This window comes from Pantherophis guttatus, chromosome 15, assembly GCF_059756535.1.
Source record: "Pantherophis guttatus breed Tessera chromosome 15, ASM5975653v1, whole genome shotgun sequence".
Taxonomy (NCBI): Eukaryota; Metazoa; Chordata; class Lepidosauria; order Squamata; family Colubridae; genus Pantherophis; species Pantherophis guttatus.
The window spans coordinates 8203849-8223900 of NC_142077.1; the positions used below are offsets into that span (position 1 = coordinate 8203849).

At 49.7% G+C, this 20052-nt stretch overlaps 2 protein-coding genes across 2 annotated transcripts in view; one reads left to right on the top strand and one right to left on the bottom strand.

Moving 5' to 3' along the window:
- The window catches only part of TARDBP (TAR DNA binding protein), a 110646-nt gene that overhangs the window by 74275 nt on the left and 16319 nt on the right, over nucleotides 1-20052 (top strand). The window contains exon 8 of the mRNA XM_087878966.1: nucleotides 16844-16947. Coding sequence (XP_087735092.1) covers nucleotides 16844-16947 — 104 coding nt within the window. The remainder of the gene's footprint in view (nucleotides 1-16843; nucleotides 16948-20052) is intronic.
- On the bottom strand, nucleotides 3423-19357 carry SRM (spermidine synthase). The gene is made up of 8 exons (XM_034430208.3): nucleotides 18977-19357; nucleotides 17058-17178; nucleotides 14888-14980; nucleotides 11858-12011; nucleotides 10107-10190; nucleotides 7555-7700; nucleotides 6501-6623; nucleotides 3423-5794 (listed from the first exon to the last, which is right to left on the bottom strand). Exons 1-8 carry the CDS (start codon nucleotides 19126-19128, stop codon nucleotides 5777-5779), a joined length of 891 nt encoding a protein of 296 aa, XP_034286099.1. The 5' UTR covers nucleotides 19129-19357; the 3' UTR covers nucleotides 3423-5776.

Below are 20052 nucleotides of genomic sequence, written 5' to 3' on the forward strand. Positions count from 1 at the left end.
AGAGGAAAGGAAAGGAAGATAGAAGAAGGACAGAAAGGGAAGGGAAGGAGGAAGAGGGAAAGGAAAGGAGGAAGAAGAGAGGAAAGGAAAGGAAAGGAGGAAGAGGGAAAGGAAAGGAGGAAGAGGGAGAGGAGAGGAGAGGAAATGAAGATATAAGAAGGACAGAAAGGGAAAGAAAAGGAAATGAAAGGAAAGAAGGAGGAAGAGGGAAAGGAAAGGAGGAAGAGGAAAGGAAAGGAGGAAGAGGGAAAGGAAAGGAGGAGGAGGAAAGGAAAGGAAAGGAGGAAGAGGGAAAGGAAAGGAGGAGGAGGGAGAGGAGAGGAGAGGAAATGAAGATAGAAGAAGGACAGAAAGGGAAAGAGAAGGAAAGGAAAGGAAAGGAGGAAGAGGGAAAGGAAAGGAGGAAGAGGAGAGGAAAGGAAAGGAAAGGAGGAAGAGGGAAAGGAAAGGAGGAAGAGGAAAGGAAAGGAAAGGAGGAAGAGGGAAAGGAAAGGAGGAGGAGGGAGAGGAGAGGAGAGGAAATGAAGATAGAAGAAGGACAGAAAGGGAAAGAGAAGGAAAGGAAAGGAAAGAAAAGAAAAGGAAGGAAGGAAAGAGAGAGAGAAAGACAGAAAGGGAAGAAAGAAAGAAAAAGAAAGAAAGAAAAGAGAGTCCAGTTGCCTCTTGAACTGCAGGGGAGTCACCTTGATTGGATGTCCCGGCACTGACCTTCCGTATCTTTTCTCCAGCAACACAGAGGCAGCCTCACACTTAGACTCTGCCCCACTTCCGTCACTATTCCTGACCAAGCCAAAAGCTGTTTTCGCCTAGCGCTCAACCTGAAAGCGCCTGATCCCATCTGATCGTGGAAGCTAAGCAGGGTCAGGCCTGGATAGTACTTGGATGGGAGACCGCCTGGGACTACCAGGTGCTGTAGGCTTAATTTTTTTTTTGTCCTTCAAAGGTGGCTCAGTGGTTAAGATGCTGAGCTTGTCGATCAGAAAGGTCAGCAGTTCGAATGCCTAGTATAAATCTGGGTGAGTTGGACTAGATGACTTCCAAAGTCCCTTCCAACTCTTGTTGACTGAATTATTCTATTGTCTTATTTTGCACAATAGGCACACATAAAAACTAAGCATGTTAGTGTATGCAGCGGTTATTAATTCCCTCTCCTCCCCAATAACTGGTGTTATGCAAACAATTGATTTCTTTTTTGGAGGGTGGAAAAGAAGAGCTGCCTTTCAATCATTCCTTCCAATTCTGTGGTTGGCATCCCAGGATGGTTTTTGTTTTGTTTTTTTTAAAAAAAGGTGACCAGAGGACCAGCAATTTCAATTCCAGTCTGATCCAAAAGGGGGCAGCACCATCTACTAACACGCCCGCCTAGGCCAGGATCTCAACACTCAACTGTTGCAGAATGGCACCCTCTGGTGGTGATCTCATGGGTACTGCCTTTGAAGTAAGGCATGGGGAGCGGGAATCCTTGATCCAGCTCAAAAGTCAAATAGATTTGCATTTTCAAATTGAACATTATCTGTATGTGCCGAGGCCCTCAAAGCTCCGAACCATGTCTTAAACTTCCTCAAATTATTTCAAGATACCTCCCTTGCTGTGTCAAATTAATTTGGCAATTGGGTTGACAGGCTGAATTGCCTTGAAATTGGTCCTTCAAATCAAATATTTGCATACCCTTAAGAAATGGAAGGTGGGATTGAAAACGATGAAATGGGAGGGGTTTCCCCCTCCCCCCAGCAATACCACACTAGTTACACAAACAAAAGTTATGCATTGTGCATAATGAATCTTTCTCCCTTCAGGTTTCAAAACGGGGAACAATATTGTCACTCCCTCCCCACTCCAAAATCATTTTATTAAAACACCGGAAGGAAGTCGACAGACACAAAATTGCAGGGGCATTTAAAGGGTTTACTGGGGAAAATAAATACGGCTCTGCTGTTTTTCTGCTTAGAAAAAAAAAATTGTAAGTTAGTTCCATGTTTACATTTTAAAGCCTTTAGTTTCATAGCCACGGAGGCGCAGCGGTTAGAAAGCAGTATTGCAGGCTTATTCTGCCCACTGCCAGCAGTTCGATCCTGACTGGCTAAGGTTGACTCAGCCTTCCAATACACTTGGAGGCTGAGGCTGGTGCCTTCGGCTTCGGGCCTGTGCGAGCAAAGCGTGATCGGAGCTGTCGTCTCTCTATAAATACTGGTGGGGAGGTGTGGGGTGCTGGCTTTGTTGCTGTGAGCGGGTTGGTTGCCTGTGTTGTTACATCTTGATTAGTTGATGGAGTTGATGTTAGCACAGAGAGACAGAGAGACAGACAGAGACAGATATGATTGATTGAGATAATAGATAGATAATGATTGATAGATGGATGCTATGGTAGTGCATTGGTTAGAATGGCATATTGCAAGGTAACTCTGCCCACTGCCAGCAGTTTGATCCTGACTGGCTGAAGGTTGACTCAGCCTTCCAATACACTTAGAGAGGCTGTAAAGTCTTAAGTACTATTAGTGCTGATAGATAGAGAGAGAGAGATAGGGGAGATAGATAGGGGAGATAAATGATTGATAGATGGATGGTCCATTGGTTAGGATGGTGCATTGGTTACAATGGGAGTATTGCAAGATAACTCTTCCCACTGCCAGGAGTTCGATCCTGAACAATTGACAGTTGGCTCAGCCTTCCATCTTTCCAGGGTCGGTAAAATGAGGACCCAGTTTGTTGGGGGCAATAGACTGACTCTATATATGCTGCTTAGACTGCTGCAAAGCATTTATGAAGCGGTGTATAACTCTTAAGCGCCATCGTTTTTGCATGATCAAGAGGGAAAAAAAACAATCCGAGATCAAACCTGTAAAATCTTTAAAATAATTGGTCTGTGATTTCCGTAAGACCTGACCCCATTTGCCTTGGCCAAAAGACACGAACAACGACAGCAGTTCTCACCCCACGGAATTCTACAAAGCGTTTGCTAAATCTCAATATTAACACAAAAGGCCACAAGCTTTTCTTTTCTTTGCTTAAAGGTAAAGGTACAGGTTCCCCTTGCACATATGTGCTAGTCGTTCCTGACTCTAGAGGGCGGTGCTCATCTCCGTTTCAAAGCCGGAGAGCCAGCGCTGTCCGAAGATGTCTCCGTGGTCATGTGGCCGGCATGACTCAATGCCAAAGGCGCACAGAACGCTGTTCCCTTCCCACCAAAGGTGGTCCCTATTTTTTACTTGCATTTTTTTTTTTACGTGCTTTCAAACTGCTAGGTTGGCAGAACCTGGGACAAGTCACGGGGGCTCACTCTGTTACGCGGCACTAGGGATTCGAACCGCTGAGCTGCCGACCGTTCGATCGACAAGCTCAGCGTCTCAGCCGCCGAGCCACCGCGTCCCTTTCTTTGCTTGCTGTGCTCAATTCCCCCACACCCTCAAAAAAAAGAGACAAAATCCATGTTAGATATTTTTTTTTTTAAAAAAGGAAACAAAATCATACATACAGACAATACCCTGCCGGCCTATACTGTACCTAGGCACAATTTTCCCACAAGGCAGAATGAATGACACGGGGGACTGGCTAAAATCAATGGTCTCCTTTCCTCCCCAGATCTTTTGGGCTGCAGCCCCCCGAATCCCCAGCCCTTGGCCCTTATTTCGAACCAGGAGGACCGGAATCTTATCTCGGTCTTTCGAAAGGAAGATGGGCACGGCTGGGTCAAATGGCACCGGCTTTATCAATCTCAGGCTGGGGATTTGGACACTTGTAGCTCAAGACACTCCAAGAACAAGCGGCTCAAGGAAAGGTATATGTCATTTTCGCAGACCACGGTTATCTTCTTTAAAAGGGGAGACAGTTCCCCAAGTTCTGGGAGGAATAGTCATTTTCATTTTCCAGGCTGCCCCGGCTTAACAAAGATGCATGATTACAACAGTTAATTTGGGAGCAGTTTTGTGTGGAAAAGGCCCAGACTTGTTGTCGGTTGGAAATTCTCCAATTATACTGACGTTCCCGGCGGCACAAACGAAGAGAGTTTAAAATGCCTCTTCTCTCTTGATAGCAGGCTGGCAATGTTGTGGTCTGCCAGCAGGCTGTGGAGCTGGCAGCAGAGTTGGACAGTGAGGAAGCTGGGGAGGACAATGGGCCAGTCCTGGAGTCTGGGGAAGGCCCGGACGAGGGCTCTGCGTCGGAGGCAGAGATGGGGCCAGGGCCATCTGGGAACGATGCGCAGACTCCGGAGCCCCCAGACAGTAGAGAGGCAGAGGAACAGGAGGAGCCTGTTCCTAGTGCGTGCATGCGAAGAGCTGCCAGAAGGCAAGAGCAGCTAAAGCAAAAAGGACGACTCGGGAGTAAGGCCAGGAGATGACGGGCCCCTCCCAGAAGGCTTAAAAAAGCAACAACGGCTCTTGGGATCTTTGTAGGAAAGCAACGTTGCTAAATCTGTTTCCAGTCGCTGTCTCATTTCTGAACTTTTGCCAAGAAAAGCCTTTGGCAGGGTGCCAAAGTAGACAAAGGTTGGTGATAAGGCCGAAGGACTGTTTACGAAGAATTTGTTTTGGAATTAATTTGGATTAAGCTAAGCATGAAATAATTCTCAGCTGTTCTAATAAAATATGTTTAGGACTGATTGTGTCTGGTAATAACTACTTGGGCCTAGGTCACAACAGGCAAAGCTGGCAGATGCTTTTTCGGTCAGCTAAAAAGGGGTTTCTGGGAGCAGAGCCCAAGCCACGGGAAGGGGCAAAATATCCAAAACAGTGAAATGGAAGGAATTGCTTCTCCTATGGGAGACGAAGATGGGGGGGCGGGGATGAGAAGTGGGCGTTTGCTTTTGAAAACATCACTGTTCGGGGGTGGGGGTTGCTACCAAACCAGGCCCCTCTGCTGTTGTGGCCCACCGGCAGAATCGGACAGTGAGGAGGATGGGGAGGAACTTGGGCCAGTCCTGGAGCCTGGGGAAGGCTCTGATGAGGGCTCTGCGTCGGAAGCAGAGAGGGAGCTAGACAGCAGTGAGGCAGAGGAACAGCTCGAGCCCGTTCCCAGCGTGTGCATGCGGAGAGCTGCCAGAAGACAAGAACAACTCAGAGAGCAGGGTCGACTCGGGAGTAAAGCCACACCTTGGAGGTGATTGTCCCCTCCCACAGGAAATAAAAGAGGAGCGAAGGGGGAGTGGGCTTTTGCAGGATAGAATTCATTCGTTCCGTGACTCTGTGCCAAGTTTGGCCTTGTGCTGCAGTTGGAAACAAGTTACATGGCAGCTTGCCAAACGAGATAAGGTCTGTGTTGATAAATATTCCTTTGAAAAACTGTTTGGACAGGCCTTGGCTGACTGTGAATGAACGTAATTCACAGTCGTGTAAATAAAAGACATTTTGCCGGGATCAATTCCTGCCTCCTGCTTGTTAAGGGAGCCTAGGTCAGAACATCTGCTGAGTTACCGGGAGGGGTGTGGGGGGGGAGAGGGAGGGGGAGGGGCATCAGAAAAAGAGCCTTTGGAGGAGGGGAAATATTCGTTAGCTATAAATACAGAGCCATGAATCGGGGCAGTTAAAAAGGAAACGCCGACTGGGTTAATGCTCAGTTCTGGAGGAAGGAGCCACCTCCAAGCAACACAGCCTGCAAACAAGGCCTGAGTAGACGTTTTGGAGTCTTGCCAGGGGGCCCGAACGCCAAGTCCTTTACGTTCAGCAAGAGTGCCCGGACTTGTAGACGGGAGGGCCGAGCCATCGCCGGAGAAAATTTGCTGCTACGGTGGTGCCGCTTCGAGACGAATCAAGGGAAGAGGCCAAGCTGTCCGGTGGCATTTTTACACGGTACTCAGTGCCTGGGGAAGGGAGGGGAAAGAAGGGGGTGGAGAGGAGGAGAAAAACACAGCGGTTACAGGTGGGTAAAGCATGGGAAACATTCTGCCCTGAACGAATAAAATAATTGTGTTAGGTGCTTATTCAACAATTGCTTCTTCTGGGGGCAGCGAAAAAGGGCACGCAGCAGAAGGGATAAACCAGGCCCCTCCCACTTTTCCCAGGCTTTTGCTCCCGGAGGAGGGAAGGGACAAGGTGGGAGCCTGAGCCAGCCAGCCAATACACCTAGGGCAGTGATGGCTAACTTTTTTGTCGTTGTGTGTCCCCACCGTGTGGCCCGTTTTTGGTCACAGGAGGTAGCAGGGAGGCCTGATAGGCGCAAAAAGGGCCACGGAGGGGGGGGAGTGTCGCCCCGTGCATGACCCCCCGGCCCCCCCTCGCATGCGTGTGTGACCCCTCCACTCCCCGCACATGTGCACGCATCTCCCGCATGTGCCTGCCCAACACATGCACGGCAAAGACCCGAAAATCAGCTGGTTGGCGGGAGGCGCATGCTCGGGTGAAGCCGAGCTGGGCAACGGCTCATGTGCCCGCAGAAAGGACTCTGCATGCCATCACGGACCTAGAAGGAGGTTACGGCAACCCGGTGGGCCCGTTCCAAGGAAAGGGAACCACACCGGCAATGGCAGATACATAAAATATATATATATATCTCCATGCGTGGTTTACCTTTCGTGCAAACTCTGGCAAGACGAAAGCCGCTCGGTGGACGTCCGAGTTGTAATACTTAAGGCTCATGTTTTCCACTTGTTCCTGAGAAAGTAGCTGGATCGGTTCCCTGAAGTTCGTGTTCTGCAGAAGATTTCACACGATGAAAAAAAAAATAAATAAATAAAATAAATAAGAACCACAGCCGGGTTTTATTCGTCCGCGGCCCTTGGAATCAATAAGTGAAGCTTTTCCCCCTCCAGAAGTACTCCTAGACTTCTCTGCTAGCATGGAGTCGTGAGCGGGCAAGATCACACTGGACATTGGAAAGGAAGCCCACCCGAGAAGCCAGAATCTCCAACTCAAAAGCAAAAGGAGCCATGTTCTGACTTAGGCTTCCCAAGAGCACGAAGCAGACTCTTTGTCCTGACAAGTTACTGTGAATTCCTCTCATTCACACCCAGCAAAGTCTTTCAAGGGTGAATTTACAGTCACCGAGTTTATCTGGCTTGGAGAGCTGCCAGGCCGATATCTTCAAAACTTGGCAAGGAGTCACAAACCAATTAAGTGAACTAATTTGTCTCCTGCAAACTCCACTCCCCTTTCGCTCCTCTTTTATTCCCTCTGGGAGGGGCCATTCATTGTCCAGCTGTGGCTTTACTCCTGAGTCGACCCTTGTTCTTTAACTGTTCCCTTCGTCTGGCAACTCTGCGCATGTGCACACTGGGAACAGGCTCCAGCTATTCGTCTGCCTCACTGATGTCTGACTCTGAAGGCAGCTGATAACTGACATACGGCCCTGACTCCCCTCTCAGCCTCCGATGCAGAGCCCTCATCAGAGCCCTCCCCAGACTCCAGGACTGGCCCATGTTCCTCCCCAACCTCCTCACTGTCCGAATCTGCTGCCAAATCCACTGGAAGCTGGCGGGGCACAACAAGCCATTTGAGGTCTCCCAAGGACGAACAAGGCCGGCTCGTTCACCTCCTCTTCTGCCTCGCCCCATACACAATTACACTGACTCACTCCGTTAATGCAAATTCAGGGAGAGAGGAAAAAAAGGCTCTTGGTCCTTACTGGATTTTTGCTGCAAAGCATGAAGCCAATCTGGCCGCTGGGATACGTCGGGATGGTGCAGTAGGCGTACTCGACCACCGGAAAGAGAGATTTACAGAACTGGCGCATCTCCTTAATGAGGTCGAGGTGCAACCATTGGCACTCCCCTGGTGAAGAGAAAGAAAATGGGAGAGGATCAGGGGTGAAATGCGCCCGGTTTGGACCGGATCGCCTGATCCGGTAACGATGGAGGAGGGTGGTTCCGAGAACCGGTAGCAAAAATCCCTGCACCCCCCCCCCCACGCCCAGCTGAGCTGCACAATCATCAGAGGCTTTTTTTTTAAATTTTTAAAAGCATTTTTTCTACAACCTCCTCGGCCGAAAAAATGCTTTTAAAAGTAAAAAAAATAAAGCCTCTGATGATCGTGCGGCTCAGCTGGGATCGTCAGAGGCTTTTAAAAGCATTTTTTTCTACAACCTCTGAAGAGGTTGTAAAAGCCTCTGACAATCCCAGCTGAGTTGCCTGATGGGCAGAAGCTTTTTTTCTTTTAAAAGGCTCTGACAATCCAAGCTGAGTTGCCTGATGGGCAGAGGCTTTTTTTCTTTTAAAAGGCTCTGACAATCCAAGCTGAGTTGCCTGATGGGCAGAGGCTTTTTTTCTTTTAAAAGGCTCTGACAATCCCAGCTGAGTTGCCTGATGGGCAGAGGCTTTTTTTCTTTTAAATGCCTCTGACAATCCAAGCTGAGTTGCCTGATGGGCAGAGGCTTTTTTCCTTTTAAATGACAATCCAAGCTGAGTTGCCTGATGGGCAGAGGCTTTTTTTCTTTTAAATGCCTCTGACAATCCAAGCTGAGTTGCCTGATGGGCAGAGGCTTTTTTCCTTTTAAAAGCCTCTGACGATCCAAGCTGAGTTGCCTGATCGTCAGAGACATTTAAAAAAAAAAAAGCCTCTGCTGATCAGGCAACTCAGCTGGGATCGTCAGAGCCTTTTGAAAGCATTTTTTTACAATCTCTTCGCCGAAGAGGTTGTAGGCTTTTAAAAGTTAAAAAAAAAAAAAATCACCACGCCCACCCAGTCACATTACCCCCCCAAGCCACGCCCACAGAACTGGTAGTAACAAATTTTAGATTTCACCACTGGAGAGGATGGTTTTTCCCCCCCGTCTGCCTGGCCCTGGTCTTTTCGCGAGGCAGAATCAGAGACATCATTTTCCTGCAAGCCTCATCGTGTTTTTTTCTTGTTTTTATAAAAGCACCGTACCAGTTAATTTGTGACTAAATAAAACCCGTTTTTCTGAGTTTGTACATGCCTCCGGCTCTTAAGCCAACCCAGAGATCTGGGTACGCACAAAACCGAGACCAGCCATAAACCAACCGGCAAAGCAAGATTAAAAATAAATAAATAACCACACTGAACGTATTTGGCAAAGGCAACTACAGTCGTCCTCGACTTGAGGCCGCAATGGAGCCCAGCATGGATGTTGCTAAGCGAGACAGTTGTTAAATGAACTTCGCCCTGTTTTACGACCTTTCTCGCCACGCTTGTTAAGCGAATCCCTGCAGTTGTTAAAAGCCAGCAACTCGGTTGTTCAGTGAATCTGGCTTCTCCCATTGACGCTGCTTGTCCGGAGGTCGCCAAAGGGGATGGCGTGATCCCCAGGACACTGCAACCGTCGTAAATACGAGTCAAAGTGGCCGAGTGTCTGAATCACCTGACTGTGGGGATGCGGCAACGGTCGTGAGCGAAAAATGGTCATAAGTCATTTTCAGTGGGGAAATCCAATTTTTTTTTTACTACCGGTTCTGTGGGTGTGGCTTGGTGGGCGTGCCAGGGGAAGGATACTGCAAAATCCCCATTCCCTCCCCACTCCAGGGGAAGGATACTGCAAAATCCCCATTCCTTCCCCACTCCAGGGGAAGGATACTGCAAAATCCCCATTCCCTCTCCCACTCCAGGGGAAGGATACTGCAAAATCCCCATTCCCTCCCCACTCCAGGGGAAGGATACTGCAAAATCCCCATTCCTTCCCCATTCCAGGATAAGGATACTGCAAAATCCCTATTCCCTCTCCCACTCCAGGGGAAGGATACTGCAAAATCCCCATTCCCTCTCCCATTCCAGGGGAAGGATACTGCAAAATCCCCATTCCCTCCCCACTCCAGGGGAAGGATACTTCAAAATCCCCATTCCCTCTCCACTCTGAGGCCAGCCAGAGGTAGGCATTTGCCGGTTCTCCGAACTACTCAAAATTTCCGCTACCAGTTCGCCAGAACCTGTCAGAACCTGCTGGATTTCATCCATTTTTTTCCCAGTGAGGTGGTAACTTCAAACTTCGCTAAACGAATTGTTGTAAACCGAGAACTACCTGTGCTCACGTTTGCAACTGACTTGGGTTAACCATGCTGAGAATGCAGAGCCCGGTGGGTTCAGGCTGCTTGGGAGGGGTGGGGGGGGGTGTTTCTTTAAGGGGGATCTTAAAAGCAAAACGGCAGAAAAAAAACAAGGCCGAAGAGAGGTTTAGCTCAACGAATGGGGAACTGGACAAGACCCGGCACTCGGATCAGGAATCACCTTGGCAACACAGAATTCCGTCTTCCCGCAAGGCGGTTTTCATCAGCTGGTAATAGGATTCCTTAAACAGGCTTTCAGCTGGACCTGGCAAGAAAGGGGGGGGGGTGTTAAAAGAGCTTTGTAAGGTCAACGCATCAGATTAAAACTGGGGGGGATGTGGGTCTAAGTCTCCCCGGGCTTGAGTGATCAGAGAAGCTCAGGGGTGGGCTTCAAAAATTTTAGCAAGGGGTTCTCTGCCTGGTTGCTAGCTGGAAGTAGCCATGGTCGGCCTCCTGCACCATGGTGTGGGGGGGGAAAGGGCGTTTTTGCCCTCCCTGGGCTCTGGGGGCTTTCCTTGAGACTCTGGGAGGGCGAAAACGGCCTCCCCAGGCTCCAGAGGCCCTCTGGAGGCCTTCCCAAACTTCCGTTAGGTTTTTTGCCCTCCCTGAGCCTCTGTGCGCCCCCTGCACTTACCTGCATCAAAAACGGGCTGCGTGGGGACTTCTGGGAGGGGAGGGGCGGAGTGGGCGGGGCCAGCCAGGAGTGGGATTTGGCGATTCGCCGAACTGCACAAAATCTTAGCTAGAGGTTCTCCCGAACCCCCAGCATCCCATCCCTGGTAGCTGTCTATGGAGATTCTCGGTCATCCAAGTCATGGTTGTCCCAAAGGTGCTTTTTCCAAGAGGCACCTGGACTTTCCGGGTTTTTTCTTTGAAGACGTTTCGCTTCTCATCCAAGAAGCTTCTTCAGCTCTGTCTGGATGGCGGGGAACGGAAGGATTGATGCTCCTTGCAGACAGCCGGTCATTTGCGTTCTTTTATAGAGAGCCTTTTATAGGGACACGGTGACTCAGTGGCTAAGACGCTGAGCTTGTCGATCGAAAGGTCGGCAGTTCAGCGGTTCGAATCCCCAGTGCCGCATATAACGGGGTGAGCTCCCGTGACTTGTCCCAGCTTCTGCCAACCTAGCAGTTCGAAAGCACGTAAAAAATGCAAGTAGAAAAATAGGAACCACCTTTGGTGGGAAGGGAACAGCGTTCCGTGTGCCTTTGGCGTTGAGTCACGCCGGCCACATGACCACGGGGACATCTTCGGACAGCGCTGGCTCTTCGGCTTTGAAACGGAGAGGAGCACCGCCCCCTAGAGTCAGGAACGACTAGCACACATGTGCGAGGGGAACCTTCACCTGTGATAAGCCATTGACGCCACTTGGAGGTTTATCTGTGTTCACCCTGAGGGAAACCCTGCCATTTCCCGCCATCCGGTCAGAGCCGAAGAAGCTTCTTGGAGGAGAAGCGAAACGTCTTCAAAGAAAAAAAACCAGAGAAAGTCCAGTGAAAGTCTTGGAAAAAAAAAAAGCACACCTTTGGGACAATTGGAGTAGCTGCTTTCTCTCAATCTTGGTAGTACAGTGGTCTAAAGCACCCTGTTATTAAGACCAGCTGCCTGCAATTACTGCAGGTTCGAATCTCGCCAGGCTCAAGGTCGACTCAGCCTTCCATCCTTTCTAAGGTAGGTAAAATGAGGACCCAGTTTGTGGGGGCAATAAGCTGACTTTGTATAAATATACAAAAGTATGAAGGCTATTGCTTAACGCACTGTAAGCCGCCCTGAGTCTCCGGAGAAGGGCGGCATATAAATCAAATCAAATAAAAAAAAAACCTGGCAGGGTTCATTGGGAGGATAAAACGGGGAGAGGGAGGCCTTAACACCAAAAGCGGGAAAAAGGCAGATTGGGAAGACAGCAGGTGGGGCCCGGCTCCCCAGATTCACCCATGGGGTCAGACGAATCGGTGATGATCACATCAAAAGCCTCTTGGTTCTGCTTCATAAATTCAAAGCCGTCTCCAACGTGGAGCGTCAGCTTCGGGCTGGAGTAGCCCACGGCCATGCCGGGGAGATATTTCTTAGAGGCCTGGATCACGTCCTGGAACAGAGAAAGTCCCTTTTACGTCACATTATCACACCTTTCTGAGAATTTCAAGCCAAAAGTTTTTCCTAGCTCTGCCTGCGGAAGGATCAATCTCAGCCCTTCGAATTGTAGTGGCACAGTTGCTTAGAAATCCTAAGTGGCATGAACAGAGGGAGACAATCAAGATCGAGGGAGGTACTCATACCACTCTATAAAGCCTTAGTAAGACCACACCTAGAGTACCGCATCCAGTTTTAGTCACCACACTATAAAAAAAAAAATGTTTACACTCTAGAACGAGTGTAGAGAAGAGCAAGAAAGATGATTAGGGGATCGGAAGCTAAAATATATGAGGAACGGTTGCAGGAACTGGGCACGGCTGAAGTGAAGAGAAGGACCAGGGGAGACAGGATAGCCAGTCTTCCAATATCTGAGAGGGTCAACCTATTTTCCAAAGCACCCGAAGGATGGAAACTGACCAAGGAGAGATTCAACCTGGAGATAAGGGAGAAATTTTCTGACGGGGAGAACGATCAACCCATGGAACAGAAGTTGCCTTCGGAAGTTGTGGGAACTTCATCCCTGGAAGCTTTCAAGAAGAGACCGAGACTGCAATCGGACGAAAATGGCGTAGGGTCTGCGGGGTGGACTAGATGACCTACAAGGTCCCTTCCCAACTCTGTGCATCTGTAGCTACCGCTAAGCCACAGGCAGCCCTTCCATTGCTTAGTCCTAAGGCATTACTTTTCATATGGTCACAACACAGCGCTAGTTAAGAAGCCCCTCTCTGCGTTTTTTTTCCAATTTACCCCAACCCTACCTGCTTTACTTCTTCCTGCACCCCCCAACGCCCCCCCCCCCGCCAACCCCATCCCAGGCTGTGCCCTTGAGTCCAATAAGGACTGCATGATATACAGGCTATTCTTCAGCTGACCATAAATTCAGAAGTAAACCACCCGAGAATGAATCCTAGTAAAGAGCCTTGGTGGCGCAGCAGATTAAGTGACACCAGCTGCCTGCAATTACTGCAGGTTCGAATCTCACCAGGCTCAAGGTTGACTCAGCCTTCCATCCTTCCGAGGTAGGTCAAATGAGGACCCGGATTGTGGGGGCAATAAGCTGACTTTGTATAAAAAAGAAGAACACCGCTTAGGAGGGGGCCGAAAGCCCTACGAAGCAGGTATATACAAAAGTAGGAAGGCTATTGCTTAACGCATTGTAAGCCTCCCTGAGTCTCCGGAGAAGGGCGGCATATAAATCGAACCAATAAATAAATAAATATCATATTAACAAACCGCAAGAGTAACTTTTATAGGAAACGTAATTGGACGGCTTGCTGAGTTTCTCTTTTGTTTTTCTGCCTCCCAACATCCGGGAACTGCGAGGTTGTTCGAGGACTCGGGAGGGAGTAAATCCACTTGCCAGAACATTCCTGCCCTGGAGTTTGATTTTCACCGGGGGCATTTTTGGGGAAGAACATTCTGTTCCAGGCTAAGCACTTCAGCCTCCAGTTGGGACAAGCAGAATTTTCTGCCTCCTGGGCCTCACACCTTTGAATTTCCTCTTCCACCCAACTCTGGAAGATTCTGGCAGTCGGAATTCTCCTCCCCTTGATTGAAATCTAACCAGGACAATGTTCCATTAAGGGAAAAACCAGATGCTGCCCCCCACTCCCGTTTGTGGGGACAGAGAAGAACTATTTATTTATTGGTTCAATTTATATGCCGCCCTTCTCCGGAGACTCAGGGCGGCTTACAATGCGTTAACCAATTGCCTTCGTACTTTTGTATATACCTGCTTAGTAGGGCTTTCGGCCCTCCCTAAGAGGTGTTCTTTTTATACAAAGTCAGCTTATTGCCCTGACAATCCGGGTCCTCATTTTACCTACCTCGGAAGGATGGAAGGCTGAGTCAACCTTGAGCCTGGTGAGTTTTGAACTCGCAGTAATTGCAGGCTGCTGGCAGCTAAGTGCTACTTAACAGCACTTTAGTCCACTGCACCACCAAGGCTCTTAACTAAAGACGACAGTTCTGATCCCAGATCTGGCTGGCTATTTTTCCCATCCAAACAGGGAAACTTGCAAGGAGGTGGAGTTCAATGAAACAGTGGAATAAACTTCCTAAGGACAATAGACCTTGGCAGTGTCCGGAGATGTATGCAAAACCCGAATCTTGCACAGTTACTGCAAACCTAGACACATGAGGAAAGGGATTGGATCTGGCACAGCCGTTGCTGAGAACGTTGGGAGTTGATGTCCAAACATCTGGAAGGTGGGGTTCAATCACACCCACGCAACCCTGCAATTTTGCAACTCCGCTTCGTGTTAACCTCTTTTCCCCGAAAATAAGACCCAACTGGAAAATAAGCCCTAGCATGATTTTTCAGGAGGCTCGTAATATAAGCCCTACCCCCAGAATAAGCCCCAATTAAGATCATCAACCAGATGGATGCATTTATTACCGTATTTCCTCAAAAATAAGCCCTAATTGGAAAATAAACCCTAGCATGATTTTTTGCAGGATGCTCATAATATAAGCCTTATTACTCCCCAAATAAGCCCGTTAAGATTGTCAGCCAGATGGATGCATTTAGTACTGTATTTCCCCCAAAATAAGACCTAACCGGAAAATAAGCCCTACCATGATTTTTCAGGATTCTCATAATATAAGCCCTACCCCCAGAATAAGCCCCAGTTAAGATCGTCAGCCAGATGGATGCATTTAGTACCGTATTTCCCCCAAAATAAGACCTAACCGGAAAATGAGCCCTAATGCGTCTTTTTTGGAGCAAAAATTAATATAAGATCCCGGTCTTATTTTCGGGGAAACATGGTTGTCTCCCATGAGTTTTAGTTCTACGAGTCCATCAAGTTTTTCCAAATCAAGGCATACCTCATCAATTTCACACTGTATTACCGACTCAACGGAAGGATGCTTCACCACTTCTCTTAAGACTCCGCCATCGCCACCACCGATAATCAGAATCTGGACAAAATAGGAGAAGGTGCTGCCTTAAGCTACAAGCCAAATTTCCATCAAAGCCTTACGTGGATTTAGAGGCCACCCAAATCCCCCAAGAGAACTTACAGTGTTAAAACTGTATTATTATTTGTATTATTTTTTGCTGTAAGCCGCCCAGAGTCCCTTGGGAGTTGGGCGGCATAGAAATTCGATAAATTAAATTAAATTAAATTAAAAGCAGAAAAAAGGCACACACTGGAGACAAATGCTTGGATATAATTCTACAGGGCTTGGCACCCACACTCCTTCCAAGGCCTGGGGGAGCAGCCAGAGTTCCAACAACTTTTTAAACATCACCAAGTGTTCTGCCCCAGCTACGGACCCCAAAGAACACAGCACACACAAAGTCTGTACAAACCTTAGTTTACTAAATTAAATCAGTTATTTTTCAAATAAAGGCTGTTAATTAACTTTCTTAACAGCCTACAAGAATCCAAAGAAAAAATAATCGTAATCTTACTAGGGTTGGCAGAAAGCCCAGAAGCAATTTGCAGGACACTGATAAGAGAACTAAGATCAGGACACGAAGGAGAATGAACGAAGTTGTTCCCTGCAAATTGCCTCAGTCGGCATTCCTCCTTAAATATGTTAAGGGAGTGGCCAATTAGCCCCAAGCCTTACTCTCGAGGAGACCTCCTCCTGAGGAACCACTCCTGCCTTTTGGCAGCTCTGCGTGCCCGTGTATCAAGAAGAGGCTCCTTCTCTTCGTCCTCTTCACTTATGGGAGCTTCTGAAGGCCCTGGCTGAATCCCCGTCTCTGGCACCACATCTTCTCCAGCCTCCTCATTGTCCGACTCGAGTGCCAGCTGCACAGGCTGCTGGCGCAGCACCACACCAGCCTCCTCACTGTCGGAATCAGCTACTAGCTGGACAGGCCGCTGATGGGCCACAACACCAAGATGGGGACCCTATGGATCTCGTAGGCGGAAGGGGGGAATGTTAATGCTACAGAGTGGGCATTGCAGCAGAGATTTCTTTCCATGAAAACTAGATGTCTACGGAGATTCTCAGTCCTCCAGGTCATGGTTGACCCAACGTGCTTTTTTTCAAGAGGCAACTGGACTTTCTGGTTTCTCTTTGAAGACATTTACCTAGAAGCAGCTTCTTGGATGAGAAGCGAAACGTCTTCAAAGAAAAAAAAAGCTCCTTTGGGACATGAGGACTAGATGCGTGAACACATAATCAAAACAATGATTGCGATTTATCTCTTGTTGCTTGCATGTACACCGAGAGCACTGGAGACAAACTCCTTGTGTGTCCAATCCCACTTGGCCAATCAGGAATTCTACAGTCTATAAAAGGGACGCGGTGGCTCAGTGGCTACAACGCTGAGCTTGTCGATCAGAAGGTCGGCAGTTCAGCGGTTCGAATCCCTAGCACTGCGGAACGGGGTGAGCTCCCGTGACTTGTCCCGGCTTCTGCCAACCTAGCAGTTCGAAAGCACGTAAAAAAATGCAAGTAGAAAAATTGGGACCATCTTTGGTGGGAAGGTAACAGCGTTCCGTGCGCCTTTGGCGTTGAGTCATGCCGGCCACATGACCACGGAGACGTCTTCGGACAGCGCTGGCTCTCCGGCTTTGAAACTGAGAGAAGCACCGCCCCCTAGAGTCAGGAACGACTAGCACATATGTGCGAGGGGAACCTTTACCTTTTATAGTCTATATATTCCATTAACGATCATCGGCTGGCATTTGAATGCTTTAAGTGCTTTTCCGGTGTGAGCAATCTATCAGGGCAACCTGATCTACCCAAATATGGGATGGAGCATACAGCTTTTGCCTTTACCTTTAAATTTAACCTTTTAATGCTTTGTTGACCCCCAATCAGGAGCAACTGTGACGAGAGAAGAAGTCTCCACGTGGAAAGGCCGCCTGCTCCAGGACACAGCAACACCAAGAGAAGATGCTGGGCTCCGTGGACACCATCTCCTGGTATGTCTGTCAAGCACGGCCAGACACCCCGCTGTGGGGGCCGTCCCCCCAACCCGGGTAGCCAACAACAAGCAAAGCTCCGGCTCCTGGCGGGGCTGAGAAACGCTCACCTTCCGAGGGTTCGGATGGCTGCACAGAGGGAGGTTGGCGATCATTTCCTGGTAGGAGAACTCATCTCTCTCGGTGCACTGGATGACTCCGTCAAGAACCAGGACGTTCCCGTAGGTTTTGCTGGAAAGGAGAGAGGGTCGAAGGATCCCGCTGAAGTTTTAAGCGGGAGGATTCAAAGGGAGGCGATAAGACTTCTAGATAGCCTGGCTAGGCGGCTCAGTGGCTAAGACGCTGAGCTTTGTCGATCAGAAAGGTCGGCGGTCCGAATCCCTAGTAATAGGTCTCCCGCGTGAGCTGGGGGTTGGACTAGATGACCTCCAGGGTCCCTTCCAACTCTGTTACTGTTTAGACTTTGGGCCACCTTTGCTGTCCCCGAGGATAAAACTCACCCACCGCATCTCTCCATCCATCCATCCATCCATCCATCCATCCATCCATCCATCCATCAAACACGTGGCGATTTCTGCTTTGATCAGCACTCTCTCTCTCTCTCCTTCCCCTCCGCTCATTCTCCCCCCCCAAAAACCACTTTTCCCTCTCCATTTTTTTCTCGTCCAGCTTCGGCTGACACTTCTCCCCATCCCAGCTGCCTATATTCCTGGGCGAGGAAGCCGGTCGGGGCCCGGTGGAGGTTTTTTGGCAGCCCGAGCCAACTGGATCGGGATGCCACCCAACCAACCGGGATTCCATTGCATGCAAACGCCAGCCGATCTTCGCTTCTTAGGATCAAGCGCACGGCGGCTCCTTTGGGACCCACGGAGATTCCCATCCGCCCTTTTGAGACCCAAGGGACCAAATCCACCCTGAAGATCACTGGGGGGAGGGGGGGGAGCCGAGGCAACCCCTTTCCTGCCCCGATCAGCCTTGTAGGACTGGTTGCAGCTCCTTCCTCCCTCCCATCTTCCCTCCCTTCCTTCCTTCCTCCCTTCCTTCCTATCTTCCTCCCTCCCTCCCTCCCTCCCCATTCCCATCTCTCTTTCCTTCCTTCCCTCCCCTCCTTCCTTCCTCCCTTTCCCTTCCCTCCCTCCCCATTCCCATCTCTCCTTCCTCCCTCCCTCCCTCCCTATCTCCTCTCCCTTTCCTTCCCTCCCTCCCTCCCCTCCTTCCTCCCTCCCTCCTTCCCTCCCCATTCCCATCTCTTTCCTTCCTTCCTCCTCCCTCCTTCCCTCCCTTCCTTCCTTTCCTTCCTTTCCCTTCCCTTCCTTCCTTCCCTTCCTCCCTCCCTTCCTTCCCTCCCCATTCCCATCTCTCCTTCCCTCCCTTCCTCCCCTCCCCTCCCCTTCCTTCCTCCCTCCCTCCTTCCCTCCCTTCCTCTCCTTCCTTCCTTTTCCTTCCTTCCTTCCCTCCCTCCCTTCCTATCTCATCTCCCTTCCCTCCTTCCTTCCTTCCTCCCTCCACTCCTTCCTTCCTCCCTCCCTCCCTCCCCCCCTTCCCTCCTTCCTCCCTCCCTCCCTCCACTCCTTCCTTCCTTCCTTCCCTCCCTCCCTCCCTCCTTCCTTCCCTCCCCATTCCCATCTCTCCTTCCTTCCTTCCCTCCCTCCTTCCCTTCCTTCCCTCCCTCCTTCCCTTCCTTCCTTTCTTTCTCCCTTCCCTCCCTCCCCTCCTTCCTTCCTTCTTTCCCTCCTCCCTGCCTTCCCTCCCTCCCTCCCTCCATATTCCCATCTTCCCTTCCTCCCTCTCTCCCTTCCCTTCCTTTCCTTTCCCTTCCCTCCTTCCTTCCTTCCCTCCCTTCCTATCTCCTTATCTCCCTTCCCTTCCCTCCCTCCCTCCTTCCTCCCCATTCCCATCTCTCCTTCCTTCCTATCTTCCTCCCTCCCTCCTTTCTTCCTTCCTTCCTCCCTCCCTCCCTCCTTCCCTCCCCATTCCCATCTCTCCTTCCTTCCTTCCCTCCCCTCCCCTCCCTCGGTGGGAGCCTGACCTGCGGAAGACCAGGATCTCCTGGAAGGGCGAGCGCTGGTGATGCAGCACCTCCTCCACCTGCAGGGAGAGCGCCTGGCCGGGCCACAGGCTGCAGGTCTCGCGGAACCAGCCCTCGGGGGAGACGGCTCCTCCGGCCCCCGCCGCCTCCATGGCCGCCCGGCCTCCGCTCCCGCCCGGGGCCGCTGCGGAGGCCCACCTGCCCACCTGTCCGCGCCGCAACCCAACCGCGGGCCCCCGGGAGGCGTGGCCGCAGCCCTTCCCAAGGGGCGGGACCAATGGGAAGCCGCGCCTGCACGGGAAGCCGGGCTCTCATTGGACGGGCCCTTCCGGAGGCGGCGAGTGAAGTCAGCGAGGTAGGTTGCGCGTACCAGGCCTGGCCACGTGGGGCGCGCCGGAGCGGCCGGGCCCTGATTGGCTGGGAGTGGAGGGGGGCGGGAAGGCGGACGCGGAAGCGAGGGGCCGTCCCTCCACGTGGCTCGGCTGGGCTGGCAGCTGCGCTGATGGGAAGGGCCCTCGGAGGTCATCCAGCCCAACCCCCTGCTCAGGCAGGAGGCCTCTGCCAGTTACGTTACCTGCATAGGGACGATTCTTTATACTTGTGTACATGAGGTACAATGACAATAAAGGCTATACTATACTAATACTAATACTATACTACACTATACTAATACTTATACTATACTAATACTTACACTATAGTATAATAGTACACTATTATAGTACACTAATACTACACTATAGCATAAGTACTATACTATACTTATACTATACACTATACTAATACTTACACAATACTAATACTATACTATATTTATACTATATTATACCACACTATACTAATACTTATACTAATACACTATGCTAATACTATACTAATACTTATACTATACTTACACTATACTACACTATACTAATACTATACTAATACTTATACTATACTAATACTTATACTATACTAATACTTACACTATAATAGTACACTATAGTATAAGTACTATACTTATACTATACACTATATTAATACTTATACTATACTATACCACACTATACTAATACTAATACTTATACTATACT